This window comes from Equus przewalskii, chromosome 2, assembly GCF_037783145.1.
Source record: "Equus przewalskii isolate Varuska chromosome 2, EquPr2, whole genome shotgun sequence".
Classification (NCBI taxonomy): domain Eukaryota; kingdom Metazoa; phylum Chordata; class Mammalia; order Perissodactyla; family Equidae; genus Equus; species Equus przewalskii.
The window spans coordinates 5,291,781-5,307,030 of NC_091832.1; the positions used below are offsets into that span (position 1 = coordinate 5,291,781).

General features: G+C 42.2%; 1 protein-coding gene across 1 annotated transcript in view; it reads right to left on the reverse strand.

Annotated features, from left to right (window-relative positions):
* The window catches only part of TCEANC2 (transcription elongation factor A N-terminal and central domain containing 2), a 33,477-nt gene that overhangs the window by 10,554 nt on the left and 7,673 nt on the right, over positions 1-15,250 (reverse strand). The window contains exon 2 of the mRNA XM_008539879.2: positions 13,018-13,159. Coding sequence (XP_008538101.2) covers positions 13,018-13,159 — 142 coding nt within the window. The remainder of the gene's footprint in view (positions 1-13,017; positions 13,160-15,250) is intronic.

A 15,250-nucleotide genomic window follows, 5' to 3' on the forward strand; every position in this document is an offset into this window, starting at 1 on the left:
AGAGACCCATAGAATAACACACATTTTTACTAAAACATATAACAGAAAGTCCGAATGAAAGGGGAAAATATACCATGTTATATGATAGAAAGATTAGTACAAAGATGCCAATAAAGAAATTAATTTGTAGATTTAATGTAATCTCAATCAAAACTCTCAATACGCTGTTTTTATTAGAAAACATCCAAATATTTTTAGGCATTTTAGAAATATAAATGAGCAAGAGTAAAACATACTGTTTTGGGAAAGAGGAATTATGAGGTATAACTAGCCTTATCTTATAAGTTATTAGGACATTCTAAAACAAGAAGAATTAAAACTATATGGACTGGGACCAAAAAAATAGATGGATAGATTAACGGAATAGAAAATGAAGCTCAGAAATAGACCCTATTATAAGTAAAGTTTAATATACAATACAAGAGGCATCACTGAACACAAAGAACTGGAATAGGATTTAAACTTGGGAAAATGGTCAAAACCTTTAGAAACTTTCTCAGATTACGCCAGCTGCATAGCTCAATGCCTGCTCGATTCATCTACTCTCCACTCATTTACTGAAGGCCTACTCTCGAGGCATCTCACTCGGTTCTAGTCATGCAAGGCTGAACAAGAAACTGTGCTGCTTGAAAGGTTCTGTGAAGAGCATCCTGGAGGTAAAAAAGAAACGTAATTTTTTCCACTGTTTTTTTGAAGAAGATTAGCCCTAAGCTAACATCTGCTGCCAATCCTCTTTTTGCTGAGGAAGACTGGCCCTGAGCTCACATCCGTGCCCATCTTCCTCTACTTTATATGTGGAATGCCTACCACAGCATGGCTTGACTAGTGGTGCGTAGGTCTGCATCTGGGATCCGAACTAGTGAACCCCAGGCTGCTGAAGCAGAATGTGCGAACTTAACCGCTGTGCCACCGGGCTGGCCCCAAAAGAAACAATTTTCAAGGGAAGACAAGAGTCTTTAACTTCTCACTCTAACCAATTATCTATGGAGAATTTTTCTCTAGCCTTTCTACTGCCCAGGAGAAGGAGGACATCACCACTCATCACAAGGAGGAGAGGGAGGGGGGAGGAATGCAGAGCACTCGTTAGAAACGTCTCAGGGTGCTTCCTCACTGGCAATGCTTCTGAGGCACACAGCACTTAACAGTTGAAGTCACTACTTGATACTTTCCTTTTCTGGGTGGAATATCCTTGAGATTATTCATTTAGAAAACAATTTTTTGTGCTGTTGGTCACTGTTGTAGATGCTAAAAATGGAAAGATAAATGAGACACTGCAGGACCTCAAAGACCTAAATTCAAGGCACTTTAATACTTTTACTGAGCACCTACTTTATGCCTGGTGCTGAGGGTACAGAGATGAATGAGACACAGTCCCTGGAATTTAACCCACTTCTCCCTGCCAAAGTGTGCAAAGAAGATATGTGTACAAAAATACTCATTGCAAGAGTGTTTGTGGTAGTGAAAAACTAGAAAAAACCTATAAGCTCATCATTAAAGGTCCAATTGGTTAAATAAATTATAGTCCATTCAAACAATGAGTACTCTGCAGCCATTAAAGATTGGAATAGCTTTACATGTAGCAACATGGAAAGATTACTTTATCCAGGTTCTCAGAAAAGCAAGCACAGGACGAGCCAATATTTGCTTTTAAAATTACATTTGTGCAAAGATATAAACACATATATTTGTTTATATGCAGAGAAAAAAAGTCTACAGGAATTTTAATGAAATTATTAACAGGGGTCTCCTCTGCAGCAGGACTGCGTCTATCTCCACAGTTCAGCTCACCATCTTGAGGGTCGGTTCAGCCTGGGAGCCATGCGAACCTGCTGAACATGCAGGCTGTGCTCTAGCAGAGGGGCACTCAGGTTCTTTGGAATAGAGAACCCTCCCTTCATGTGTTCTCCATCTTATCCTTTTCTTTCTCAAAGAAAGGCACTGTTGATCCAGCTTTATATATGAGAAATGAAGACACAAAAGTCCCTCAAACAGAAAGTCCTTCTGCTTGTCGAATCCCATGGAACTTCTCCATCCTGACGTTACTTGATCCCTCTGTGGCATCTGACACGGCTGCCTTCTTCCTTCTGAAATACTCTCTTCCGCTGCTTTTTGAAATACCACCTGTTACTGGTTCTCCTCATCCTTCTCTCTCTCTTCTACTGGCTGCATACGTCTTGCCCAACCTTTAATTACCTGTGAACCCCACCTGGGGCACTGTCCTTGGCCTCTTCTCTTCTTTCTCCGCCTGCTTTCCCTGAGTAATCTTACCCTCTCCTGTGGCGCAACTTACATCTGCAAGCAGATGACTCTCAAACATGCATCTCCAGCCCAAAAGCTCTCACTGAGCACAAGACCCAAATATCCAGTCCCCTACTGGACACCTCCACCTGCTTATTTTGCAAGTACCTCTAACTCAACATTTCTAAAAATGGAAAAATGGAACTTGTTATTACCCCCCTCAGTCCCTCCTCCTATATTTCTTGTCACCCAATGGCACCACCGTTCACTCATCATTTTAGCCTCCTTAGTATTTCTTACACCTTTTCCTTTCCTCTTCACTTCCTTCTCCATCCCCACTGCTGCGCTGATTCAGGTCCCCACACCTCTCCACAGGCCTACTGCAATGATTTACAACCAATCTTTGTCCCCGGTCTGGCCTTCTCCAATTCATCCTCTATACTAAAGTCAAAATAACCTTTTCAAAACACAATTTGATCACATCATTCCCTTACCAAAAGCCCTCCGATGGCTCCCTCCACTGCCCTCAAATTAATTCCTAAGTATAGTATTCAAGTTCTCAATGAGCTGGAGCCTTTTGCCTTACCTCTCACCATGGCACCCTCCTCCCTCCCTCCCTCCACCTCCAGCTCTCCTACCCCATGCCTCCCTGTGCTAAGTTCTAGCCATAGAGAGAGGCTTGCACAACCTTGTTTTGGGTCAGGCTGTCTGGCCATCTTACATTTCTGTGCCTTAGCTCACACTGTTCCCTCTGTCTAGGAGGTTTAAATGCCTACTTTCCCTGCCCAACTGTAAACATCTTGTGGGCAGAACCCCATACCTCACTCCAAGTTATATTCCCAGCTCCCAGCCTAGTGCCCAGCACAGAACAATCAATAAATGTTTGCTGACCTGAATTAAACAGTTAAATAAAAAACCATTTACATTTGCCTTTCAAATTGGGTTAGTACTGACATTTGAATATAGATGCAGTTGACTGCGAAAATCACACAATTACAAACAAAATAACGGAACTATACCGTAAAGAACTGAATCCAAAGGCGCTGGGGAAATGAAAAGTTTTTAATTCTTACCTATTGCTAAAAGTTCTTCCTGCTGATACTCCAGATTTCATATGAATTATCTCATTTAACTTTTACAACTAAACAGTGAATTAAATACTATTATTATATCTCTTTTTACAAATGACAAACTGAATCTCAGCAAAGTAACTTGCCCAAGATCTCACAGGGAGTTAAGTGTGGAAGCCAGGAATTGAACACAAGCAGCCTGACCCCAGAGCCTGTACACTTAACCCCTAATGCCCTGTATTTCTCTGCTATTCGGGACTGCACACAGGGAGTGTTCAATCAAGCTCTGTTGAGAGAACGTGGTTAACCTTCACATTCCCAAGTCCGAAGAGCACAGGTCCTGAGAGGTAGCCAAAGGGCAGAAGGCTCTGACTCTCAGGCCAGGGCAGTGGAATCACTGTTGTTGGCCTGCGGGTGCAGTACATCCCGCAGATTCTCCCAGAGGAGCCCCACCCAGACTGGTCAGCAGGCTCTGCCAACATCAGCAAAACCATCCCAGGAATGGCAGGGCTATAAGGGAGCCCAGGGGATGCAAGATTTGTCAGCAAGAGGGTGAAAGCAGGAAGACTGACAGCAGGAAAGACAGTTGGTCTGAGGCAGGAAAAGAGAAGAGAGGGGTCTAGGGAATCTTCTAGAAAAAACAAGTCAAAATCATAAAGTTTAGATCACAAAGGGAATTTCATGATAACAATAATTAGTTAGCCACTGTGCTGAATGCCCTATATACTTTAACTCATTGAGTCCTCAGGACAGCTGTCTGAGGTAGGTGCTATTATGATTCTCTGTTTTACAGGTAAAGAACCTGAGGAACTAAGAGGCTAAGTACCTTGTGCAGGACATGGCAAGTAAGAGGCAGGGCCAGGCTTCAAACAGAGGCAAGCTGGCTCTAGAGCTCAGGTGTTGACCCTATACCACTGTCTCTGGTGATCATACAGTTCGACCTCCTCCTGACTCAGATGAAAAAAATGAGGCTCCATGACCTTTCCCCAAGGTCACAAGTTGGTCAGTAGCTACATCAAGGAAGTTAATGATCTGCAAAAAGTCATTATTTGCTCCATGAAGTTTATGTTTTACAGCAAGCAGTGCCACTGGCTGGTCTCATGATCTAGGTCAAGCCCCTGGGTTTAAGGGTAGGGGTTTCTGCATCCCAGCACACTGTTAAGATAAATTCCCTGCAGGAAGCAGGCTTTTGCTCCTTTAACAAACATTACCAAATACTAGGTATGTACCAGGCCCTGTGTGCACCAGGCCCTGTGCTAGACATTGGGACAGAATGTTGAGCAGGCCACAGCACTGCACCCGAGGAGCTGCAGGGAGGTCTAGGTACAGGAGAAGGCAGCTAAACAAAAACAAACGCACGAAAGTGTTACAGGTCCGGGACAGTACTGAAGGCGGAACACCAGGGAGGACCCAAAGGACAGAGGAGTCAACTCGGCTGGCAATTCTTGTCCTGAGTCTTCACAATGACTCAAGGAGACAAGACTCACACAAGCAGAGTGGACGACAGCATAGAACCTGAAAGAGCCTGGCATAATTCGAGGGCTGTGGTTGACAAAATAATGGTCCCCAAAGATACCCATGCCCTAATCCTCAGAGCCTGTGAATACGTTACCTCATGTGGAAAAGGAACTTTGCAGATGTGATCAAGCTTAAGGATCCTGAGACGGGGAGATCAGCCTGGATTATCTGGGTGAACCCAATCTAATCACATGAGTTCTTAAAGGTAGCAGAGACAGAAGTGTGGGTCCGAGAGATGAGGTGTGAGAAGAATTTGACCCACCAGTGCTAGTTCTGAAGATGGAGGAAGGAACCACAAGCCATGGAACGTAGGTGGCTTCTGGAAACTGAAAAAGGCAAGGGAACAGATTCTCCCCTAAGTATCCAGAAAGGAATGTAGCCCTGCCAACATCTTGATTCTATTTTATTTTATTTTATTTTTTCTGCTTTATCTCCCCAAACCCCCCCGTACACTGTTGTATATCTTAGTTGCAGGTCCTTCTAGTTGTGGGATGTGGGACGCCGCCTCAACGTGGCCTGACGAGTGGTGCCATGTTCGCGTCCAGGATCCGAACCCTGGGCCACCGCAGCAGAGCGCGCGAACTGAACCACTCGGCCACGGAGCTGGCCCCCAACACCTTGATTTTAGTTCCTTGAGACCCATACCAAACTTCTGACCTACTGAACCAAAAGATAATAAATCTGTGTTGTTTTAAACCACTAATTTTGCAGCAATTTGTTATGGCCTTATTCCTAGAAAATAATACAGGAGCTTATAAGTAGTCCAGGATTACTGAAGCAATGGGAAGCTGTGGGACAACCTGAGAACAGAAGGCCACTTGAAAGGTCTTTGCCACTAACTTATTCCATGACCTTGGGCAAGCCATTCATTCACTCACTCACTAACTCACGCATTCATTCAACAAACATTTTTAGCTTCACATAGAAGATTATGTTTTATCCGGGTTTGGAAGGACAAGCAAGAGCTTGCCATGGACAAAGGTGCATCTTTAGGTTTCAGGAGGTGGCACGACAAGGTATAAGAACATCTTAGCTTTGCTGTTTATTATCTAGTTTTCTGACCTGGGGCAAGTTACTTCAAACTCTCTAGGGGTCAGCTTGGTGGTGTAGCAGTTAAGTTTGCACACTCTGCACTGGTGGCCTGGAGTTAGCTGATTCGGATCCCGGGCACAGACCTAGCACCACTCATCAAGCCATGCTATGGAGGCACCCCACATATAAAGTAGAGGAAGATGGGCACTAATGTCAGCTCAGGGCCAATCTTCCTCAACAAAAAGAGGAGGATTGGCAGTGGATGTTAGCTCAGGGCTAATCTTCCTCAAAAAATACATATATAAATAAAAAATAAGAAAATAAAATAAAATCTCCAAAAAAACCCCTCTCTGAGCCTCAGTTTCACAGTTGTAAAATGGAGAAGTTAATAACATTTACCTTACAGAATTGTCATATGGATCAAATGAATTCATAGACGTGAAAACACATTGTAAGTATATGGTTTTTTGTAGTTGTTAATGAATCATAAATGAAAACACATCTCTGAAACCAGATCAATATGACTGACATAAAACTGTCCCCGGAAAATTCACATCTACAGTATTGCAGAAGTGGAGGACGCTTGCTTACCAGCGCGAGAGGGCAAGGCCTCACTCCACCGCCTCATTAGTCCTTCACTCCCTGGTCCTTGGCCACTGGTTTCCTTTACAATGAAGGTATCCAGTCACAGGGGCCCCATTAAGTGCCAGGTCTGAAGGCTTTTGCCCAGCTGGCCCTCAACTTCCCAGGCCACTGGGAACAGTGAGGCCACTCATTTGCCCTGCTTCTTAAAGCAGTCTCCTCCTTGGCCCGCATGTCACTGTGCTGCCCTGGCTCTCTTCCTCTCTCTCATTACACTCCCTCTGCCTCGTCACTGGCTCCTCTTCCTCCTCCCACTTCCCCACCATGGATATTCTCCCAAGTTCAATCCTTCAGCTCTTAATCTTTTCTTTCACTCAGAGAATTCATCCACTTAAGTGATTTTACGTGAAGGCTTCCAGGCAAATAACTTCCAAATATGTATTTTTAGTCTAAATCTCTCACTTGAGCTTCAATCCTACATCTCTAACTGCCTGCTGGACATTTCCACGCAAAGAGTTTATGTCAGAGTAAAACAATAGGGATGTTAACTAAAATGAGAATATTAGGAGAAAACTCACATTTGAGGTACACAAGAAAAGGCACTAAATTCTCATTTGAAAGAGTGAGCTTGAGCAGATGGCAGAACCCACAGAGATGGTCCAATAACAGAAAGACACATATGGCTGGGGTCCAGGGCACAATGGCAGTCTGCTAACCGAGAAAGAACACTGCCCCAGGAGACCCGGGTTCCCATCAGATCTCCGGTGCTACGTCACTATGTGGCCCTGGGTAAGTCACTTCATCTCTCTAGGTCTAAGTTTCCTCGTTTATAAATTGAGGTAGCTAAGTGGATTTAAAAGCATTATGACATTGACATTTATAAAACTCAGATAACAAAAGTTATAAGATCTCAAAAGCAAGTGGACAAAGAACACAAACAATTCACACAAAAAGGACAAAGGACCAATAAACACATAGAAAACAATTCATTCTATGGAGCAAATGAAAACAAGATGCTATTTTTACCTGTTAAATCAGTAAGATTTTTTAAAAATGGTAAGAATGTAAAAAAATTAGAACAACATTTCTAAAAATCTAAGATTCAAAAATGGATCAAGACAGGAGATGCATACCCAAGGGCTGTGTGAATTAAGGCCTCAGGTTGGAGAAGTGGACAAGCTCTCTAGCTAAGTGCTCTAAAGCAGCAGCCAAAGACTGAGCTCTGAGCTTTATGGAAAGGCATCCCCTGTTAGGGGACAGGAGACAAAGACTGAAGAAACAGAAGAAGGCAAGCAACAGCAATGCAGAAAGTTAGAAAGAGTCATGGAAAAATCATGTTTGAGTCTGTCATTTTCATTCATTTGATGAATATATCCAGAGCTCCTGCTATGTGCCACACTAATGCTTGAAGTGCACTGGTGAATAAAATATATTGCATGGTCCTGCTGGCAAAGAGTTACTGTTTAGTAAATAAAAAATAAAGAAGTAAATAATAAGTAATTACAAACTCAGATAAGGGTTATGAAGGAAACAAACATCTAGATAAAGAATTGGCAACAAGTTCAGCGTCATTTATTTTGACAGAAAAGAGAGTAAACCAATGGTCTCAAATTCATGGTTCTGGGAAGATGAGAACTGAGATAAGACTATTGGATTTGGGTAGAATGAAATCACTCATGTCCTGAGAGAGCACAGTAGGTATGGGAAAAGCCAGCATGGAAAGGGTTTAATGAAGGAGTAGGGGGGCAGAAAGGGGAGCTGTGATTATCAATCGTTTTTAAAGGAATCTGGCTATAAAAAGAGGAAGAGAGACAAGGTGTCTGGGAGAGATGGCAGACAAGTAAAGCAGAAGGTCTGAGTGTGCCTGAAGGCAGAAAGAGCCGAAGGGGAGGGAAAGGTGAACAAAGTGAGAGGCATCTTGGCGCCCTCACCTCCATCGTCAATCCTTGCTTGGTCTGGTCCGTTCTTCCTGATAAGGTCTCTCCACAAACCTGTCACTCAACAGGTTAGATTTTCTCCTGTTTTAAAAATCAGAACTTTCTTCAACCACACATTCCCTCTCTGATGTTGCCACCTCTCTCTTTTCTTTCAATACCAAACTTGTTGAAAGAGTTGTCTATTTTCAGTTTCATTTCCTTACCTCCTCCTCACTCCTCAAACTTCTGTCCCTAACCTTGCCTTTGAAACTGTCCTTACCAAAATCATTAATGGCCTTACTTTGCAAAATCCAATGTGGAATTTTTAGAATTGGCTTTTTTGGCCCTTTGACAACAATGGACACTGCTGACCAGTTCCCCCTTGGAAACGTCCTTCCCATTCCATGGCAGCATTCTCTCCTGTTTCCTTTCTGTTTCTCTGGTCACACCTTCTCAGTCTCCTTCTACAAGTCTCTTAAATATTGGTGTGCTTCAGGATTTGGGACTCGGCTTTTTGCTTTTTTTATATACTCTCCCTGGGTAAGCTTATCTATTTCCATTGCCTCAATTTCTAACTATATGCTAACAATGACTCTCAAGTATCTATTTGGTCTCTCCTTAGCTTCAGCCTTGTACATCCAACATCCTTTGGACATTTCCTCTTGCACGTTCCAGAGTATGTCAAACACAGTAAGTCTAAAACTGAAGTTAGTCTTCCCTCTACCTCCAAACCTGCTGGTCCTTATCTTAATGACTAGTACTGCCATCCATCTACTTGAGCATATCAGAAACCTGTGCCTCAGCCTTTACTCCTTTATCTTCACTTCCAACATCCAATCAATGTCTAGGTTGCATTTTACTCCTTTTATGCCTCTTGATTCCAACCACATTTCTCCAACCCCATGATGACTATCCCATCCAGGCCACCTTTATTTCTCATCCAGATGTTTTAATAGATTCCTAACTGGGCTTCCTACCTGTAGGTTTGCTTCTCTCCAACACTGTTCCCACATGGCAAAAGGACAGATTTTTCTAAAATGCAAATCTGAATGTGTCACTCCTCTCTTCAAAAGTCTTCAATAACAACCACTTACTATCTTCAGGATCTCAGGCTTTATGGTAGACTAAAGTTACCTTTTCACTGCAATATAACTAGATTCTGGACAAAAGTCACCTCGTTTCCCCCCTCCAAAAAAGTAAGCAGAGGCTGAAGGGGTGGGGTTATCCTAAGAGGCGATGTTAAGAGCTACACTGCTGAAATACTTAGCTTGGGCCAGTGGTGATGTGGGAGAGTTAATCCTGGGACTCTGATTCTGAGCTGGGATCCTTGAGAGGTGTGCTAAGGTATTCCAGGTCAGAAGTGGCCCTTGACTATTGGCAGAAACAAAAAAATAAGCTAATTGCCTCTAGAGGGAAGCTTCTCTAATTTAGCCCCACAGAATTCCCATAAATTGAAATAAAATAAGGAGCTCACAACTAAAAGTCAACAAGCACACGGGAAGGCAAGCACCATGAGAGTCAGCAGAAACAATAAACAACAGATTTAAATCCCCAAAGACTACAACCATTAGAATAGCCAGATAAAGAATACAGAAGAACTAAACACTAAACGTTTAAGGAAATAGAAGGTATAATCACAAGAATATACAAAAAATATTTAAGAGACAGATTTAGGGGAAAAAAGGAAATGTAAAAAAACGTAAAACAGTTTTTGAAATAAAGAACTCAAAGAACAGGTTAAAAAGCAGATTAGAGTCAGACAAAGAGAGAATTAGTCACTTGGAAGATATGTATCTGAAGAAATTGTCCAGAATTCTGCAAGAGACAAAGAGGCAAAATTATGACAGACAAGCTAAGAGGTATGGAAAATAACATGTCTAACATACTTCTAATTGTAGAATCCCAAAACAAAGGAAAAGAGAGACGAAAGAGAGGCATTTTTTAAGAGATAACAGCTGTATAATTTCTACAAATGAACATCAATCTGCAGATCCAGGAAGCATAATATATCTAGATTAATTCAAAAGAAACACATACTATGGTAGCCAGTCTACAAGATAGCCCCCAGTGATCCTCACCTCTTGATATTCATAACCCTGTGTAGCTGCCTCCCAAACTGTACCAGGATTTGTCTGTGTGATCACCAGAATATGAGAGAAGTGACAGCACATCACTTCCAAGATTAGGTTATAAAAGACACTATGACTTCCATCTTGGTTGTTCTCTCTTGGGTCACTTGTTCTGGGGAAAGTAAGCTGTCATGTCATGAGCAGCCATAAGGAGAGGCCCTCATGATGAGAAACTGAGGCAATCCCATGAGTGAGCCATTTTGAGCCCTGGTCAAGCTTTCAGATGACTGCAACCCCAGCCAACAGTTTGACTGCAACCTCTTAAGAGACTGTGAGCCAGAACCACCCAGATAAGCAGATCCCAGAGTCCTGACTCTCGGAAACACTGTGTGAGACACCAAATACTTAAGCTGCTAAATATTAGGGTAATTTTTACACAGGGATAGATAACTAATACACAAGCTAAGACAAAACAATTATGAATGGCTCACAAAAAGCCTTCTCCATCTTGTCCAGACGGCTTCTCCAGCTTCACTTCTTGCTACACTCTCTCCAGCTGATTACATTTCAAACACACCAAACTTTTAGTTTCTGGAATGCATCATGTTCTCTCCCACCTCCAGCCCTCTGTATGGCTCACATGATGCACCTCCTGCCTGATAATTCAATACCTTCCCTTCCCTTCTCCTCCCAATGCATACAGTCCTTTGGCTAACTTCTCCCCATCATCAGAGCACTCATCACATTGTATGACAAAGTCTTGTTAAACTGTATGTCCTTCCATTAGACAGCAGGCTCCAAAAAGGCGGGGACAATATCTGTCTCCTTCATTACTGTGCCAGCACAGTTCCTGGCACAAAGAAGGTACTCAGTAAATATTTGTCCCTCACAGCCCACAGGATAGGCACAGGCAGGAGGCTAAAAGTGGAAGAATGTAAACATTCTCAGGCAATGATCCAAATGAATCTTCAGTCTAGCAAGTGACAGAAGTACAAAGGAACCACGAAACCCCTATATTCCACACAACTTCAGGTTTAGGGAAGGCTGGGGTAGGGTCAAGACTCAAAAGTTGGAAGGTTTCCAGCTTCTCCTAAGTCAAGCCCCATTGTTCTGGTTTCATTATGATCCTTGAATTGAAATCTATGGACATCAGATACACCCATTTTTAAAAGCATACTTACAATTGTACCCAAAGGAGAAATAGAAATGATTTTTTTTTAAATTATCATCTGTTTTCTATTTGTAGGACAAGTCCAACCCATTATGTTGATATTTAAGATCTGATCATAAATAGTATTTGTAGTGTGTGCCTAAATAGGAACATATACATACACATATGTACAGATATACACGTCATAAAATATTAATCACTAGTACCCTCTACTGGTGGAAATACCTTATGGGCTCATATGAATGGTCTTATTGCCCTCTAGTGACCACAGCCTATAAAAAGAAAAATCCAGCAGCAGATGGGAGAATCTCCTTGGCTATAATGATAGGGTTTTATGTTCTTTAAGCATCTAATTTTCTCAGATTCTGGTTTATATTACAGGGGTGCAACTCTCAAAACTCTTGGGGGGCCCTCTGGGGATTTCACACAGCTCTTGCCAGCTGTTAGCGCCAGTGTGAAGCTGCTCTCTCTCCTGCTTCTCATGAACGAGAGGTCAAGGGGAGGCAGAGAAGGCAATGGCTGCACTAGCGAGGGCAAGAACACCAGCTGTGAATGACTACCCTGGACTCCCTGGGGAGCTGGGAGCAGCCTGAGGAACACATGTTGGCCCTTCCTTGCATACTATTCACAGTTGTACTGTACTAAAATGGCAATTCAACGTAGTCCCTGACTTACCTTTTAAATATCTCCAATGCCATAATAAATGATGGAGTGGCAAACGCTGCTATCACGTTGTTTTTATAAACCACACTTAGCAAGTTATTTCCACTCAGGACAGAAAAGCCAAGTCTCTTTCAAGATTTAACTGAAACGTCCTCTCCTATAAAGCCTTTTCTGAATTTCCCAGATGTAAGTGCCTGCTCTGTCCTTTGTGCTGGCATATTCCTTGTACAGATCAAAATGATACCCAGAACATTATTTATATGTTTTTATTTATAACCTATAAAATTTTAACTGCTCTCAATTGCCTACATGTTTGTGTCTTCACCAAACCCTAAGTTCCTTGAGGTCACAACCCAAATCTTATTCATTTCTGCACACCCAGCATCAAGCACACTCAAAATGTTACCCCTAGATCACTGCTGGTTACTAGTTCATGATGTAAGTACAGAAACTGAAGTAAGCATTTGGAAACTTTTATAGCAATTTGACAGAGTAATTCTATATCTGTCGAATCTAATAAAAAAAAAGTGGGGCTTGTATTTCATATATTTTAATTTCATTTTTCTGGTAATTTTTATTACATATTATGAAAGTACTGGTCAGCAACCAATGGAGAATTTTTTAAACAATGGTCCTCCACCACAGGTACTTTGAGATCACTGACATGACAGACAACTTAATGTTTGAGGGAGGGAAAGATGGAAGAAGGAAGGAGACAAAAGTATAAGCACTTTGTATAAAATTCAGAAGCAACATACCTATCCTGGTTGATTTTAACACTTCCCTGGAGGGTATTTTCTTCTTTAATTCTCGTAAGGCTTCAACTAGATTTTCTTTGCTTTGATCAGGAAGCTCCAACATAGTTTTCCATCTTTTTATGTCTTCGATAACCACAACTCTCTGGGAAAAACAAAAGTCATTTGGAAAATGGAACATTTTCATTAGAAAGACCTCTGCCTCCACCTGAGCTAATGGGGCTCCTATTGACATATGAATTATTGATTATGACCTGAACCAAAGCACAGTGTGTGTGATAGCCCCAAATGATGGGTAATTGCTTAAAAGCAGATCCTGCTTACTGCAAATCAGAAGAGAGTTACGTCTATTAGGAAAAGTGCAAGTTTTAATCTTACCATGTCAGACACCACTGGGCACTTAGCAGTGAGAGGCAACAAGGATAAGAAGAGAAGAAAAATGATACCGAGGTGAATCAACCCTATAGCTCACTTAAGTGTCTTAATGCATAGGCGAGGACGGAGAGGAGGGAAGTCATAAAGACATTTATGTTCACAACAAAAGGCAGACTTCGCCAGCTCCCCAGTTCCTAGATGATAAAACTCAAACTCTTTCCTGTTTGAAGAATTTTTTAAAAATTCAAACACGTCAAAAGGTACAGAGTAACTCACTATTTAAAACAGAAAGAAGTTAACATTTTGCCATTTCACATAAAATAACAAAACACTGTAAAGTTTGTCGCCTTACACCCTTCACCAAACTCTCCCTCTCCCATTCCTAGAAGAATTTACCATCTTAAAGTTGATACGCATCTTTCCATTAAGGGTAAAATGTTAACAATTAAGGAATCCGGGTGAAGGGGATGGAGAAGCTCTTTGTACTGTGTTGTAACTTTTTTTGTAGTTTTGAAATTACTTCAATTAAGAATTTTTTTAAAAAGTAAACTGGGAAACAAAATAATAAAGTTGCTTTTATAATTACAAAATCTTGTCTTGGATGATTATTACCCTGGGGAGGACGGCCCGGTTAGGGACTGGAATGGGGCACAGGGGGCTTCTGGGATTCTGGTAATGTTCTATTTCTTGATATGGATACTGGTGACACAGGTACGTTCACTCCGTGAAAATCTGTCAAGATGTACACTCGTGATTTGTCCACTTTTCTATATGCATGAGATAGTTCAATAAAAAGTAACCAAAAAAAAAGTCTCAACCCCCTCCCCTCGCTGGGGTCTGCTTCCAGCCTAGCAGCCCCTGGTACGAGAAGGGGGTAGATGTCTGATTCCTCCATTTCCTCATCTTTGCTTCTCATCCTCCCCCATCTGCTTGTTTGCTTTGGTCCCTGACCCTGCCAGGTTGGAAGCTGGGAAAAGACGGCAAGGTAAGGGACAGGAAAAGCCTCACCTTCTGTTGTGATACTATACAAATCGGGTTTGAGTGCTCTCTAGACTTGGCAGATATGTAAAGTCGACTCCTTTTCTCTCATGAGTTGCTTTTCTGTTCCTTGGAGAGCTCCCACTGTTGAGATCTCACCTGCAGTTCCCAGAACGTGGGCAGTGCCTCTTCCAGCCAGCTGCTGACAAGTCCACACTAAGGTTTTCCGCAACCCACTTCACACAGACTCTCTCTGCAGGGGTCCGGTTACCCTTCCAAGGATCCTAGTGAATCTAGCCCCTTCAACTCAACTCCAGACCAGCCAGCATTTTCTCCGATATGCCCACATCTCTGCCCTGAAAAATTCTGAGGGTAACTGTCTTCCTCATGCAGCTACTTCTCCTCCTGGCATCCGTCGGCTACTCTTTCTGTTTTTAGACTTTTCCAGGCACAGGTCTGGTCTCTCTGTCCACCAACTCCAGGAACTGAGGTCACATTCTCCAAGTGAAAATACTAGCCCTGCCACCTTATCCAAAGGAATTCTCTCTCCTCTCTTCCTTTAACTTCACCCTTCTTTATAGCCTAAGGTAAGTAATAGGTTCGGGATTCCTCAACGGGTCTTTCAGGCACTGCCCTCACAAGTTCTGACAGATCATCGAGAATCTCAGGAGCATTTGATACCTATTGCTTTATTCCCAGCCTTTAGCGGCCTTAGCCAAAATTGAGACAAAGTGTTTTTTTATGATCTGTTACAATACCAAACAGTATTATTAATGTTAAATGGTATGAAAAATAAATAAATGAACCCAGGTAAGGGGATATTTTCAATTGGAAGAGGGTGTAAATTATAAATATCATATCATTTGCAACTTGCTTTTTACAC